The 16,922-nt window shown below is 39.1% G+C and overlaps 1 protein-coding gene across 9 annotated transcripts in view; it reads right to left on the bottom strand.

Annotated features, from left to right (window-relative positions):
• The window catches only part of ZMYND11 (zinc finger MYND-type containing 11), a 75,798-nt gene that overhangs the window by 44,315 nt on the left and 14,561 nt on the right, over positions 1 to 16,922 (bottom strand). For all 9 annotated transcript variants that reach the window (XM_070801139.1, XM_070801138.1, XM_070801135.1 and 6 more), the window contains exon 2: positions 16,297 to 16,431. In XM_070801139.1, coding sequence (XP_070657240.1) covers positions 16,297 to 16,412 — 116 coding nt within the window. In that variant the 5' untranslated portion in view covers positions 16,413 to 16,431. The remainder of the gene's footprint in view (positions 1 to 16,296; positions 16,432 to 16,922) is intronic.

The raw sequence follows: 16,922 nt of genomic DNA on the forward strand, positions 1-16,922 counted from the left end.
AGAATATTTTATCAAGTGCAGAAAAAATGAGAATAGGAGCATCTTGAATGGTGTCATTAATAATTTAAATAGATTTATATATAACTAATTTGTATTAATCATATCCTACACAAATATATTTAAAATTCATACTGTCAAACTATGAATCAAAGTGGAATCAAAATGCCATACATTTTTAATTAGGCAAAAATTTATAAGTTTTCTAAAATGTATCTGTTATACATATTATTTATATGTATGTATACAAAAGCTCTTCTACTACACTGATAAAGGCTTAGGAAAGAACATAAAAAAAAGAGAGATGGAGAAATTAGAAAACATTAAATGAAATGGAAGCACTGAATATGAAATAGAAAAAGTAAAACAAACTGGATAAAAGTAAAAGATCCTCAAGTAGTCCAGCTGTTTTTAAATATGGCTGTTTATAAGAAACATTTCTTGGATGAATGGAAAAAAAAAAGACATATCTGGAGCTCTGGCAAAAATAAAAGCAGTACCTGGGCATTTGTAATTTTCAAAAAATTTCAAGATAATTCTGATATGCATCTGGATTTTAAAAAGTGATTACAGGTTTTTCTATTAAATGGTAGTTTCAGTGATACAGATTTCTATAATTTTTCTGCTGACAAATCACGATACTATGGTATTAAATTAATAATAGTTACATAATCACAACAGTAAAAGATGTTTATCAATTTTTCACAATGAATAGACAAAAATAAAAGATAATTATAATTGCAAGCCATAATGGGAACATGATTAACCTAAGAATATAAAATAATCACATATAATTTGTGGGGTCAAGCAGACTGATGTGGTCAGTGGAACTGCATATGTGCACGTTTTCATCTGCTCAGCCAGTCTTTGTCTTTTGGTTGGTGCATTTAATCCATTTAAGGTAATTATTGATATGTATGATACTATTACCATTTTCTTAATTGTTTTGGGTTTATTTTCTATAAGTGGGGTTTTTCCTTATCTTGTTTTCTGCCTAGAGTTCCTTTAGCATTTGTTGGAAATCTGTTTTGGTGCTGCCAAATTCTTTTAACTTTTGCTTGTCTGGAAAGTTTTTGAGTTCTCTATCAAATCTGAAGGAGAGTCTTGCTGGGTTGAGTATTCTTGGTTGTAGGTTTTTCCCTTTCATCACTTGAAATATGTCATGCCATTCTCTTCTGGCTTGTAGAGTTTCTGTTGAGAAATCACCTGATAGCCTGATGGGAGTTCTGTTGTATGTTATTTGTCGTTATTCCTTTGTTGCTTTTACTATTTTATCTGTCTTTAATTTTTGTCAGTTTGATTACCATGTGTCTCAGTGTGTTCCCCCTTGGTTTTGTTCCTTCTGGGACTCTGTGCTTCCTGGACTTGGTTGATTACTTCCTTTCCCATGTTAGGGAAGTTTTCAGCTATTATCTCTTCAAATATTTTCTCAGGTCCTTTCTCTCTTCTTCTGGGACCCCTATAATGCAAATGTTCCTGTGTTTAATGCTGTCCCAGAGGTCTCTTAGACTGTCTTCATCTCTTTTCATTCTTTTTTCTATATTCTGTCCTGCAGCAGTGATTTCCACCATTCTGTCCTCAGGTCATTTATCCATTCTTCTACCTCAGTTATCCTGTTATGAATTCATTCCAGTGTATTATTCATCTGCTTGCTTGTTCTTTAGTTCTTATAGGTCTTTGGTAAACATTTCTTGCATCTTCTCAATCTTCGCCTCCATTCTTTTCCAGAGATCCTGGATCATCTTCACTATCATTATTCTGAATTCTTTTTCTGCAAGGCTGCCTATCTCCATCTCATTTAGTTGTTTTTATGGGGTTTTATTTTGTCCCTTCATCCGGGACCTAACTGTGTGCTCTTTCATGATGATTCAGTTCAGTTCAGTTCAGTCGCTCAGTCATGTCTGACTCTTTGCGACCCCATGAATTGCAGCACGCCAGGCCTCCCTGTCCATCACCAACTCCCGGAGTTCACTCAGACTCACGTCCATCGAGTCAGTAATGCCATCCAGCCATTTCATCCTCTGTCGTCCCCTTCTCCTCCTGCCCCCAATCCCTCCCAGCATGAGAGTCTTTTCCAATGAGTCAACTCTTCACATGAGGTGGCCAAAGTACTGGAGTTTCAGCTTTAGCATCATTCCTTCCAAAGAAATCTCAGGGCTGATCTCCTTCAGAATGGACTGGTTGGATCTCCTTGCAGTCCAAGGGACTCTCAGGAGTCTTCTCCAAAACCACAGTTCAAAAGCATTAGTTCTTCTGCGCTCAGCTTTCTTTACAGTCCAACTCTCACATCCATACATGACCACAGGAAAAACCAGAGCCTTGTCTAGACAGACCTTTGTCAGCAAAGTAATGTCTCTGCTTCTCAGTATGCTATCTAGGTTGGTCATAACTTTTCTTCCAAGGAGTAAGCATCTTTTAATTTCATGGCTGCAGTCACCATCTGCAGTGATTTTGGAGCCCCCAAAAATAAAGTCTGACACTGTTTCCACATCTATTTCCCATGAAGTGATGGGACCAGATGCCATGATCTTTGTTTTCTGAATGTTGAGTTTTAAGCCAACTTTTTCACTTTCCAGTTTCACCTTCATCAAGAGGCTTTTTAGTTCCTCTTCACTTTCTGCCCTAAGGATGGTGTCATCTGCATGCTATGCTATGCTATGCTAAGTCACTTCAGTCGTGTCCCACTTTGTGCGACCCCATAGACGGCAGCCTACTAGGCTCCCCTGTCCCTGGGATTCTCCAGGCAAGAACACTGGAGTGGGTTGCCATTTCCTTCTCCAATGCATGAAAGTGAAAAGTGAAAGTGAAGTCGCTCAGTCGTGTCCGACTCTTAGCGACCCCATGGACTGCAGCCTACCAGGCTCCTCCGTCCATGGGATTTTCCAGGCAAGAGTACTGGAGTAGGGTGCCATTGCCTTCTCTGGTCATCTGCATATCTGAGGTTATTGATATTTCTCCCGGCAGTCTTGATTCCAGCTTGTGCTTCTTCCAGCCCAGCATTTCTCATGATGTACTCTGCATATAAGTTAAATAAGCAGGGTAACAATATACAGCCTTGACATACTCCTTTTCCTATTTGGAAGCAGTCTGTTGTTCCATGTCCAGTTCTAACTGTCGCTTCCTGACCTGCATACAGATTTCTCAAGAGGCAGATCAGGTGGTCTGATACTCCCATCTCTTTCAGAATTTTCCAGTTTACTGTGATCCACAGTCAAAGGCTTTGGCATAGTCAATAAAGCAGAAATAGATGTTTTTCTGGAACTCTCTTGTTTTTCACATGATCCAGCAGATGTTGGCAATTTGATCTCTTGTTCCTCTGCCTTTTCTAAAACCAGCTTGAACAACTGGAAGTTCACGGTTCACATATTGCTGAAGCCTAGCTTAGAGAATTTTGAGCATTACTTTACTAGCATGTGAGATGAGTGCAATTGTGTGGTAGTTTGAGCATTCTTTGGCATTGCCTTTCTTTGGGATTGGAATGAAAACTGACCTTTTCCAGTCCTGTGGCTGAGTTTTCCAAATTTGCTGGCATATTGAGTGCAGCACTTTCACAACATCATCTTTCAGGATTTGCAATAGCTCAACTGGAATTCCATCACCTCCACTAGCTTTGTTTGTAGTGATGCTTTCTAAGGCCCACTTGACTTCACATTCCAGGATGTCTGGCTCTAGGTCATGAAGATAACTTTCTGTAATTTGGTTTTTAGTTGCTGTGGAATTGTGGTTCTTGCTTCTTCTGTCTGTCTACTGATGGAGGAGGCTAAAAAGCTTGTGTAAGCTCCCTGATGGGAAAAAATAGGTGATGGGAAAAAATCCCTGGTGACAGGAAAAAATGGATCTTGCTCTAGTGGGCTATAAAGAAAGCTGAGCACTGAAGAATTGATGCTTTTGAACTGTGGTGTTGGAGAAGACTCTTGAGAGTCCCTTGGACTGCAAGGAGATCAAACCAGTCAATCCTAAAGGAAATCAGCCCTGAATATTCATTGGAAGGACTGATGCTGAAGCTCCAATATTCTGGCCACCTGATGGGAAGAACTGACTCACTGGAAAAGACCATGATGCTGGAAAAGATTGAAGGTGGGAGGAGAAGGAGACAACAGAGGATGAGATGGTTGGACGGCATCCCCAACTCAATGGACATGAGTTTGAGTAAGCTCCAGGAGTTTGTGATAGACAGAGAAGTCTGGTGTGCTGCAGTCCACGGGGTCACAAAGAGTCGGACACAACTGAGTGACTGAACTGAACTGAACTGGGAGGCAGGGCCTTACTCAGTAAAGCTTTAATCCAATTATCTGCTGATGGGTGGTTTTGCACTCCCTCATGGGTAGTTTTTTGGTCTGAGGCGACCCAGCCCTACAGGCTGCATGGTCAAGTTAGGAGTGTTTATGCCAAAGGGGACGTTCCCAGACAGCTGCTGCCAGTTCCTCAGTCCTGCAGTCAGCCCCTGCTGATCCATACCTCCACAGGAGACCCTCCAACACTAGCAGTTTTGGTTCAGTTTCCTATAGATTCACTGCTCCTTTCCTCATGAGTCTTGGTGCACACAGGTCTTTTTTGTGCCCTCCAAGTCTGCAGTCTCTGTTACCCCCAATCCTGTGGAAGTCTTGTAATCAAATCCTGCTGGGCTTCAAGGTCAGATTCCCTGTGGATTCCCAATCCCTTTGTCAGGTCCCCAGGCTGGGAAGCAACCAAGTTCCAGTGTCCTCCTGTTGATGGTTGTTCAATAGCTGGTTGTGATTTTGGTGCTCTCACAGGAGGAGATGAGTGCACGTCCTTCTACTCTACCACCTTGAACCAGAAGTCTAACCCGGCAGAGCACAGAACATAACAGATCCTCCAGAGCCCAGGAATGCAGGCCGATCTAAGTGGGAAGCAGCAGGAGGTGATGCAGATGAGGAAGGTCAGGTACTGATACCCTGCACAAGGACTGGAAAGCATGGGCAACAGAAGACTGTCAATTGTGGAACATTTGATAAGATGGTGTTTTTGAAAAACATCTCTGACACCACTGATGGAAAGAAGAAATAGACCAGCAAGACCAGGAGAAGGCCAGACCCAATTAGGAACCAGCTGCCACTGCACAGGCAGGAAATTACACAGGTTAAAAACCAGGCCAGGTAAAGAAGACAGACATTTTACAGGACCATTCAGTCTACCCAGTCTAGAGTATTCCAAACACATTTCTCATCCCCTCTAGCCACAGGATAAAAATCTCAATACTGGCATTAGAGGTCTTCCTAGTTTGGCCTTTTGGACTTTTCATTTCCTAAGACTCTACAGTCCCTCTGTTTCGACTCCCCTCTGCCTCACCAAGTCCCATTCAACTTGCAAGGCTCAATTAATCCCATATCCTCCTAAGGCCTTCCTGATTCTCTCTCAGTGACCCAGCACTACCTCCTCCCCCTTCAATTAAGGCCTGTCATTGTTGTTCAGTCCCTGCCATGTCCAAATCCTTTCTGACCCCATGGACTACAGCAGGCCAGGCTCCCCTGTCCTTAACTATCTCCTGGAGTTTGCTCAGAATTCATGTCCATTGAGTCAATGATGCTATCTAACCATCTCATCCTCTGCTGTCCCCTCCTCCTTTTGCCTTCAATCTCTCCCAGGAAAGGCCTGCTGCTACTGCTGCTGCTAAGTCTCTTCAGTCGTGTCCGATTCTGTGCCACCCCAGAGATGGCAGCCCACCAGGCTCCCCCTTCCCTGGGATTCTCCAGGCAAGAACACTGGAGTGGGTTGCTATTTCCTTCTCCAATGCATGAAAGTGAAAAGTGAAAGTGAAGTCGCTCAGTCGTGTCCAACTCTTAGCGACCCCATGGACTGCAGCCTACCAGGCTCCTCCACCCATGGAATTTTCCAGGCAAGAGTACTGGAGTGGGGTGCTATTGCCTTCTCCGGGAAAGGCCTGTCATACTATTAATTAAACATTCCACTCACATGGGGCAGAGCTGCATTCTGTCTAGGATACCTTTTCCATTATTTGGTACTATTCTTTTATTATATTTTAATTGGAAGCTAAATACTTTATAATATTGAGGTGGTTTTGCCATACATTTACATGAATCAGCCACAAGTATACATGTGTCCCTCCGTCCCAATCCCCCCCCACCTCCCTCCCCATATTCTTTTACTCTTTAATGGTACTTTTCTGTGCCTTGTCTGTATGATTCCATCATAGAACCGCAGAGAAACATGAAACATATGAAAGCACGTGGACAATAATCCCAGCCAAAGTGAGTGCCCCAGGAATGTGGCATGCTGGACAACACTCACTGTGGGACTGTGGTTATGGCTCTTCAGAACCAGTAACTCTTCTGTAAGGCTGTTATATAAAATAAAATAACAATGGTAACAGTGGTAAACTGTACCTGTCAACCTACCATAAGACAGTGTGTAAGAAAGAGTAAATCAACACAGATTGAAATGAGAATGAAGAATTCTTGGGAGTACATATACAACATAACATTAACTGTTAAGTTTTTTAAAATTAACTTTATCGTAACTTCGGCAATGGCCACTTTCCTATCCTACAATAAATCTACTGAGGGAATAGAAATTGACAGGGATAAGACAAATAGTTCCTAGAAATCATAGGTTTCATAAAACTGAACTATAGTAAAAAAATAATTAATGGGTACCTAGTTGCAACTTCAAAGACAACCTACACATGAAGAAGACTTACAATCTGGATTTATGTCTGTCTGTAGTGATAAGAAGAACTCCAGGAGAACTCAAATTTCAATGCCAAACATGTCACAAGAGGTCAGAGGTCACATTTTCTAATTGGGGTTTGACCCTAAAGTAAGCAATACATGTAATTAATTGATGCCCTAATCTGAAACATTAACTTGAATGGGACTAAGTCAACCGATCCAATGTCAGTCTAATAAGCATGCTAGTCACAAATGTGGTCACCTCTAGAAACACAAAATCAAAGTTGCTCAAGACAGAAAGGAAATGAGACTTCAACTGCTTTTTCCAAGACAAGAAAAAATAATTTGATCTCTCCCAATGACACCAATAATGTTAGCTAATAATACTGGCAGAGACTGTAATAAAACCCATACTTCTTTCAAAAATATGTCTTTATCTTATAACTATTATTTAGAATACTTATGAAAGTCTAATGTTGTATTATAATCATCTAAATTAGATATGAATAATTTGGATTAAAGAGGAAAAAATGACATGTAACTTATTTTTATTGGGTATTAAAATATAGGAGACATTTTAAAAATAATAAGGCAATGAATTATGAATCATACTGGAAATCTTAGGGATTCAAAGTTTAAATTTCATTTCTGTTACTGGTTTTGATGTCATATGCTTCTTTATCTCTTTGCTCATTTATTTAAAAACTGTAAAACAAGGGCTAAAAACATCATGATGTACTACAAACATAAAAATATTTTATAAACAATTGTTTTATATAAGTGCTGCAATCAAATATTTCACAGCTTTAATTTCATGACACCTAGCCAAATTTCATAAAACTGACGAATTCATATGTACTACTTATAATTTAGCATTATAGCTACTCTTGTCTATGCTTATGTTCATCTAAACTGACTCATGTAATTCTTTTTTAAGATAAAACAACTCATTTGTTTTCATCTTATGATTAAACATCACAAAACATCTTTTATCTTCTAAAAACATAAAGTGTTTTTATGGACAGGCCAAAATTTATTTGTGCTTATTTACTTTTCAAGTAAGAATGGAAGTTTATACCATTATTAAATCACATTTATAAACATGAGCTTTTAAATCAGAGGCACAAGTTAACAATTAATTTTAAACAATCAAACTTTACCCTATACATGTATTTTGATTTCAGATTTGACTCATTCTGTAAAAATACTTTCCATCCCCAGGACTCCCTGGTGGTTCAGTGGTAAAGAATCTACCTGCCAACACAAGAGACATGGGTTCAATCCCTCATTCAGAAGATCCCACATGCCATCGAGCAACTAAGCCTGTGTGCCACAACTCCTGAGCCTGCCCTATAGAGCCCAGGAACCACAGGTACTGAAGCCTGTAAGCTCTAGAGTCCATGTTTTGCAACAAGAGAAGATACTGCAGCGAGAAGGCCAGGTACCACAGAGAGTAGCCTCTGCTCTCCACAACTACTGAAAAGCCCTCGAAGGAGCGAAGATCTAGTGCAGCCAAAACAAATAATTTTTTTAATTAAAACAAACAAAGAAACACAAAAACATCCATCCCCAAATAACAGAAATTTTCAAAGAAGTTTCTCTTAGTGATATTTTTTAAATACTTGAAATATTCAATAAAGTGAAAGTGAAAGTCACTCAGTTGTGCCTGATTTTTTGCGACCCCATGGACTACAGTGCATGGAATTCTCCAGGCCAGAATACTGGAGTGGGTAGCCCTTCCCTTCTCCAGGGGATCTTCCCAGCCCAGGGATTAAACCCAGGTCTCCCGTGTTGCAGGGAGATTCTTTACCAGCTGAGCCACAAGGGAAGCCCAAGAATAGTGGAGTGGGTAGCCTATCCCTTCTCCAGCGAATCTTTCCAACCCAGGAATCGAACCAGGGTCTCCTTTATTGCAGGTAGATTCTTTACCAACTGAGCTATCAGGGAAGCCTATAAATCTCAACAGTGCCTCTGTAATTTATAGTACCTTTTCTACTTATCTGAACAGAAAACTAGCAATTAGAAAAAAAGAAAGTAAAAGGTAGTATTAAAAAGACTCAGGACTCTTTCCAAGGGAGGTGTACTGACAACTAACAAAACGCTACTGCCATGAACCCTGAAGTTAGATATCATCAGATTACATAGAAGAAACATTTGCAACACAAACAAACCCTACTTTGTTATAGAAGTTGTTATTAGTACCTATTTGTTCAATTAACTTTGAGGATATGAAACTTCTACTCATAAAATTTCTTTTCAAATTTCAACACAAATGTAACATTTTAATGATATTCTGAAGATGATACTGCTGTAGATTCTGTATGTTCTAGTGTCATATACAAAAATGAAAAATACTGCTTGAATCTGCCTCTGCTAGAACGAATTTTTATTGCTTTCAGCTCTGCTTTAGGACTTCAGAAAATACCCAGTGCCTTTAGCAATTATTTTTCTTTTTAGAAAAATGACTCGATGCTGTGAGCTGGGAAGATGGCAAGAAGTAACATGGTTTTAATGTCTCCCAACCTCCTCGACAAAGTCACAGGAAGCGTTAGCAAAAAACAAGTTGATGACCTAACCCTTGGAAAACAAGTGACAAGAATTCTCATGAATCCCAAAGTCCAGTAGCGGAGGACAAGCCTCCAAAAGCTGGAACTGCAGTTGGTACTGACACCTGTGCAGGAGGAGGCAGAGGGACATGACACAGCACTGAGAACAGGCAGATAAAACAGCTAACAAGCAGTCACTGGAGAGCAAAGAGGGCCAAATCGAGAACAGCAGTGGACATTGGACAGGGTTTACACACCTCTATTTGCAGGTAACTGATGGTAATTCACGAGCTCATGGTAAAGTTCTTATGGGGCTGGAGCAGAGAAACTTGTGAACACTCACCATCAGCCAAAGCTCCCTTCTAGTACAGAACTCTACAGTGTAGAGAAACTGCTAACAATAAAAATATCAAACCCTACTGAAGTCTGGTCATAAAGATCTCCAATGTAAGGACAATGGGCACAAAAGAAATTGTGATTCTGGCAAAAGGTACAGAAACAGGAGATCATGGTAAATGTGAGACATTATTTTTAGCACTTCATAAAAATGACAGAAGATGCTTTAGAGCCATACCTCCAAAAACTGTTTGCAACCACCTTCCCTTGACACAAGTTCAGGAAAAGTGATTTCACATGACAGGACTGTGGCTGAAGGAACAGAACATCCCTAAAGTGGAAGCATGCCCAAGACAGGTGCCCACAACACAGATCAGACTATAACTACTATTTAAACACATGAAAAGACATTAAGAAAATTATATAAGATACAGGAAAGATATGTCAGAATTAGAAAACTCAGAAATGATGTAAACATGAGAAGTAAATGAAAAAATTCACTTCAGAAGAAGTCCAAACTAGAAGGCACACAGGAGTCAGTATGTAGCAAAAAATGTGGTCAGTATAAGTCATAAAGAAAGAAAATATGAAAAAAAACAAAACTGTATAGCAGCTTTATTCACAACTGCCCAACCTGAAAATTACAAATATAGAAGACAGGAAAAGAAACCAACAGAGTATAAGAAAAAGCCCCCCAAAACAACAAGTAAACAAGATAATAAAAGTCCACAAATGATATATATATATACAATTGACCCTTGAACCTATAGGGGTCAGAGCCCACCACAGCCCAATGCAGTCCAAGACCTGCGTCCCTCTTTACAGTCAGCCCTCTGTGTGCAGCTCCACATCTGGATTCAGGCAACCCTGAAGCATGCAGCGCCATGGCACAGGGGATAAGTGAACCTGTACAGTTCAATCCACACTGTTCAAGGGTCAGTTGTACAATTTTTAAATTAAAAATAGTAACAAGCTTCCTCAAAAAAGTAAAAACAGAAATTACCATATGATCCAGCAATCCCACTCCTGAGTACTTATCAGAAGAAAATGAAATCACTATCTTAAGACTTCTGTACCCTCGTGTTCTCAGCAGCATTATTTACAACAACCAAGACATGGGAACAACCTAAGGGTCCATCAAGAGACAAACTGATCAATAAAACATGGTATACATGTACAATGGAATATTATTCAGTCATAAAAAGAAGGCAATTCCATCATTTTGTAACAACATGGATCAATGCCAATTGTATCTCAGTAAAACTGCAGAGTGGGGAAGTGAAAAAATTTTCTTTAAAGACTCTACTAGAGAATGAACTTCAGATGTCAGTGGTAAGCATGAAACAAACACTTGGAGAAGTAAGACTAAATGCCAGCTCTAAGTACAAAGTATGACATGTAATCGCTACATTCTGTGACAGTTTAGAATCAGTACAGTTGTTCAGAGAGGCTAAAACAGCTTGTCTGGTTTCCATGAGATGTGCTGTCAGTTCCAGCACCGGTGATGGTATTCTCAGACAGCCTGGGACATAGCTGGAGAGAACGACTGAGTTAACTATATGACATCTAAAATGCACCACCCATAGTGTCCTTAAGAATCATGACTCTTACTGTGTAAGAAAGAAGGCAAAGATTTTAGATAGCTCAGTAAAAACCAGTAGCCATAAATTCAAGGGGGAAATATCAGTATGAATTCATTACAACTATATGTATTTCCTAGCTGGTCCACTTAAAGGCCTAGAGACAGAGACCAACCTGGTAGCAACAAGCACACTGAGGGCCAGAAAATGCTCTTGAGACACAATTTCTAACTGTAAGAAACCAGCGTCCCCTGGAGAAATCAGTGGATCCAGGCTTGGGGCACGGTGTGTCCTAGGTGAGCCCGAAAAAATCCTGTCATATCAGAAAGCAGACAGGAACTTCAAAAGACCATCACGAAGAGGCTCCAACTGGTCAAAGAAGGGAAGTTAAGCATCAATAGGGATTATAACAGAAACAGACTGAAATACACCAGAAAGAACTATTTGGTCGCCACTGGAGGATGCTATTTTGAAAACCGCTAGTTAAAAGAATCAGTTGTTCTACCTTTTCGATGTGAACCATACCAAATTGGTAACCACACCCTACATGATAGGAAGTTTATGTTCTTATGGAAGTGTTTCAGTTGAAAAATAAAAGATAAACTATTTGACAGATTATCACTATTTCACAATCCTTAATGAATTACTGAATCTAGCCACTGTACAACAGGCTGAGTACTAACCTTGCCAAATGAAACACATTACCACCTATGAGGAAGTCTTACACTGCTAGGATTCACTACTCAGCTCAGTTCAGTCACTCAGTCGTGTCCAACTCTTTGCAACCCCATGGACTGCAGCATGCCAGGCTTCCCTGTCCATCATCAACTCCCAGAGCTTGCTCAGACTCATGTCCATCGAGTCAGTGATGCCATCCAACCACCTCATCCTCTGTCATCCCCCTCTCTTCCTGCTTTCAGTCTTTCCCAGCATCAGAGTCTTTTCTAATGAATCAGTTCTTCGCATCAGGTATCAAAGTATTGGAGCTTTAGCACCAGTCCTTCCAATGAATATTCAGGGCTGATTTCCTTTAGGATTGACTGGTTGGATCTTCTTGCAGTCCAAGGGACTCTCAGGTCTTCTCCAACACCACAGTTCAAAAGGATCAATTCTTCTCGGCTCAGCTTTCTTTATAGTCCAACTCACATCCATACATGACTACTAGAAAAACCACAGCTTTGACTAGAGGGACCTTTGTTGGCAAAATGATGTCTCTGATTTTTAATACGCTGTCTAGGTTGGTCATAGCTTTTCTTCCAAGGAACAAGTGTCTTTTCATTTCATGGCTGCAGTCACTATCTGCAGTGATTTTGGAGCCCCCCAAAACAAAGTCTCTCACTATTTTCATTGTTTCCTTATCTATTTGCCATGAAGTGATGGGACCAGATGCCATGATCTTAGTTTTCTGAATGTTGAGTTTTAAGGCAGCTTTTTCACTCTCCTCTTTCACTTTCATCAAGAGGCTTATCAAGAAAGTGAAGTTCTTCTTCACTTTCTGCCATAAGGGTGGTGTCATCTGCATATCTGAGGTTATTGATATTTCTCCCAGCAATCTTGATCCCAGCTTGTGCATCACCCAGCCCAGCATTTCGCATGATGTTCTCTGCATATAAATTAAATAAGCAGGGTGACTATATACAGCCTTGACGTACTCCTTTCCCAATTTGGAACTAGTCCGTTGTTCCACGTCAGGTTCTAACTGTTGCTTCTTGACCTGCATACAGATTTCTCAGGAGGCAGGTCAGGTGGTCTGGCATTCCCATCTCTTGAAGAATTTTCCAGTTTGTTGTGATCCACACAAATGCTTTGGCGTGGTCAATAAAGCAGAAGTAGATGTTTTTCTGGAACTCTCTTGCTTTTTCAATGATCCAACGGATTGCTGGCAATTTGATCTCTGGGTCCTCTGGCTTTTATAAATCCAGCTTGAACATCTGGAATTTCACAGTTCACGTACTGTCTCAGAGAATTTTAAGCATTACTTTGTTAGCGTGTGAGATGAGTACAACTGTGCGGTAGTTTAAATATTCTTTGGCATTGCCTTTCTTTGGGATTGGAATGAAAACTGACCTTTTCCAGTCCTGTGGCCACTGCTGAATTTTCCAAATTTGCTGGCATAAGTGCCAGCATTTTCACAGCATCATCTTTTAGGATTTGAAATAGCTCAACTGGAATTTCATCACTTCCACTACTTTTGTTCACAGTGATGCTTCCTAAGGCCCACTTGACTTCACATTCCAGGATGTCTGGCTCTAGATGAGTGATCACATCATCTTGGTTATCTGAGTCATGAAGATCTTTTTTGTATAGTTCTTCTTTGTATTCTTGCCACCTCTTTTCAGTATCTTCTACTTTTGTTAGGTTCATACCATTTCTGTCCTTTATTGTGCCCATCTTTGCATGAAATGTTCCCTTGGTATGTCTAATTTTCTTGAAGAGATCTCTAGTAGCCTCCATGAGATGCAAAGAAATGAGCATCAGGATAAGGCACACCACAGGGATGCAATCACAAAGGCAGACTATAAGAAGCCACAGAGTAAATGAACCAAGTCCTTAGATAAATAAATTGCAAAGAAAAAACAAAAACAAAAACAGATGAATGAGAGGGACTTCCCTAGCAGCCCCAGTAAGACTCTGGGCTTCCACTGCAGCAGGGGCAGCTTCTATCCTTGGTTGGGGAACTAAAAACCCACACTCCACATGCCATGTGATGTGACCAAAAAATCAACAAAATTGCTATTATTTTAAAAAAGATGAATGAGAAACATAAATTTAAAATGTCTTTAAAAAGACATTTCAAATAAAAAGCAGCAGAACTGAACATAGAGCGAGTGGTAAACTACAGTGTTTAGGATTGCCAGACTTCTAAGTAAAAAGAGTCATGACCCCAAAGCCCAAAACTTTTAATGTGTGACTGAAACTGTGCAACTTTTATCTTAGGGAGTAGCTCACCAGTCAAATACAGGATGAAACCTAATGACTACATATACATTCTTCATAGTAACTCCACTAAAACCTTCAGCAGCTTAAGATATTTGATAAAGATGGAAAGGCACTTCTGTGCTCAGACTTAGTTGTAACTGAGTACCTTGATTTACCATTAAAGTTTGAGAAGTATTTACCTACTTAGAAAACAGAATAAGATGATTAGGTTTTAAAGCAGAAGATCTGACTTCCTGTCATGGTCCAATGCCTCTTCCTACCTTACCTTGGCAAGGGTTACAAGCAAGGAAATTAACACTGCTGAGAAGCCACACCACTGGGCTAGGCAGTTATCTAGACAGCTCCTTTCTGGTGCTGACAGTCTGGCAGGGAAATAATTACATGTGACTAGTGTTATGAAAGTACTAGATGCTATGAATGCATCCCGTACTAAAAAGAGACACAGCATACTCTCAGACGAGGCAGAAGGAACACCAGAAACCTCTCAAACACACATTCTCTGATTTTCTATTTTTTTTCATCTTTAGATAAGACTGATATAACAATGACTAACTGACAGATAAATGAATTTATTCTTAGCTATCTTAAGACCTATGGACGAACCTTTGGACATGAAGGAAAATACACCCTGGCACCCTTAAGGCTGTACTGATAAGGAAAGGAGAAGAGAGAATGTTTATGGACAGTCCATTGTGCATACCGAGAAGAGGTGTGCAATGCTGTCCATAGCCTCTGCGAGTCTCTCACAATTTAACATGTAAACCCAAGCACACACAGCCTGGTCATCCAAAGACTACTCTGACACACATGTCAGCAACCTTGGCGGACAAACTCTGAATACCTCACCTGGAGATTCCCACAGGTTCCTAGAGAATGTCCCTAGAGCTTTAGAGAAAGATGCCATGGATTAAGAAGAAGTAACAGCCTGTAAGTTGAAATAGTTCAGTCAAGATTAAATGAATTTTAAAAATTAAATCCAAAGAACAGTATCTTATTTCCACCATTCATCTGTAAATTTTGATATAAACAAACTATGTTGGTTTTTTTTTAAATCCAAACCATAGGAAAATACTTTTATATTTCTGTACTTAGAGGTTTTTTAAAAATATTTTTATTCCAATATCACCAATATTAAAGGTAACTTATTTATTATATACTATTATTTTATCCTTATTTTCCACACAGCTATTACCTATTTCTTCCCCTTCGAGTCACCTATAGGAGAGAGTTGTACATGGGCAACTTTAAAATATCCAAAGAAAGGATACAGAGTTAAAACAACATACAACACCATCTTTCTTTCTCCTGGCCTTTCCCTCTTAAGTAACCTTTATAAACCTCTTCACTAGAATATGACTACGTGACAAAAATATAAACATATATTACTTAACTTTGTTGCCTATTAACAAGGACAAAAATAATCGCTTATTTAAATGAGCTTTTGTAAATCATCTGTTTTCCATTTTCATAGTTAACGTTTAAAGGATGTGTCAGAGAATAAGTATAAAGAAATTCTATCGAAATTATTCTAAAAAATTAAAACATTTTAAAAAGATTAATTTAATTGTATTCCTTTAAAAATACAAAGCAAAACAAAATCAATTTCTATTTGAAGATTCCCTTATAATTAGTACATAACACGTAAACAGAGCATTCATACAGGAGTCAGATTTTTTGCTATTCTGAATCCTGGACCATCGAGATAAATAGCAATGGAAAATAAAATAAAGAAGAACTTCCTTCTTTCAGCTGAAGATATACTGTCTGTAACTTAAAAATATAGAATGAAATTGTTGAAAATTCTGGTTAGTGTACTACAAACTAATAATAAGTTATGTACCGTACCTACACCACATTATATGGTAGCATATATTATTCATACATTAAAATAAACAATGACCAGTAGACTTTTAGATAGTTTACATAGAAGAAAGTAATTAACCAAATACCTTTTGATAAAAGACTTAAATAAAGACTGGCTTTCAAGAGTTAAAAAAATTTTGAATACTAAAAATGTATTAGTGTACTATTGGAAATAGTACACATTGATAGTCTATATAACCTCTAAACACAAGGTGCTTGTGCATGTTTCAGTATTTCCCTAACAACTTTACAATCCTACAAGGCAAAAAGTGACTAGTGCTTTGTAATACATGTTGATTAACATAATAAATAAATGATTCTTGGACCTTTTCTCCCAAAATTCCACATAAAATTTGAGAGATCTGTCTGTATAAAATGACTTACTTTGTAATACGGTCAATGTTGGCAATTTGCTTCTGATTTCGTATAATCTCAATGGCTGCCCAAAGATGCTGGATAGCTTTTGTGTCCGCCTGCCGTCTTTTTGTTAAGCGTGCCATGACCTGTTTACTCCTTTAGCTGTAGCAATATATGGAAACATAAGGGAAAAGCACAGATTACCAAATCAATTATCATCAATATAAGTGAGTTAACAGTCAGCACCTCACTATATAGTACAGCCAACTTTTTATTTTCTACCATCCACATCACCAATTACTCCATTAAAATTTTCACTTCATTACTTCACAAAGAATGACACTAAAAGACCAATAGTCAAAAAGGTCTGCCCAAGAAGGAGCAGTCATCTTACATCAATACGCCAAAGAAATACACATATAAAACTTATTATAAAGCAAAAATATTACTACATAAAATTTCATTTTTTGATATTACATTGTGTGTAATTTGACAGATCAATGCAAAATGGAAACTAAATGTCCAAATTATTAGGTACTTCATCATGAAAGAGGCTTCCGTGCTGGCTTAGACGGTAAAGACTCCGCCTGCAATGCAGGAAACCCAGGTTTGATCCCTGGGTTGGGAAGATACCCTGAAGAAGGAAATGCCAA

This window comes from Bos indicus, chromosome 13 (assembly GCF_029378745.1).
Source record: "Bos indicus isolate NIAB-ARS_2022 breed Sahiwal x Tharparkar chromosome 13, NIAB-ARS_B.indTharparkar_mat_pri_1.0, whole genome shotgun sequence".
NCBI classification, from domain to species: Eukaryota; Metazoa; Chordata; class Mammalia; order Artiodactyla; family Bovidae; genus Bos; species Bos indicus.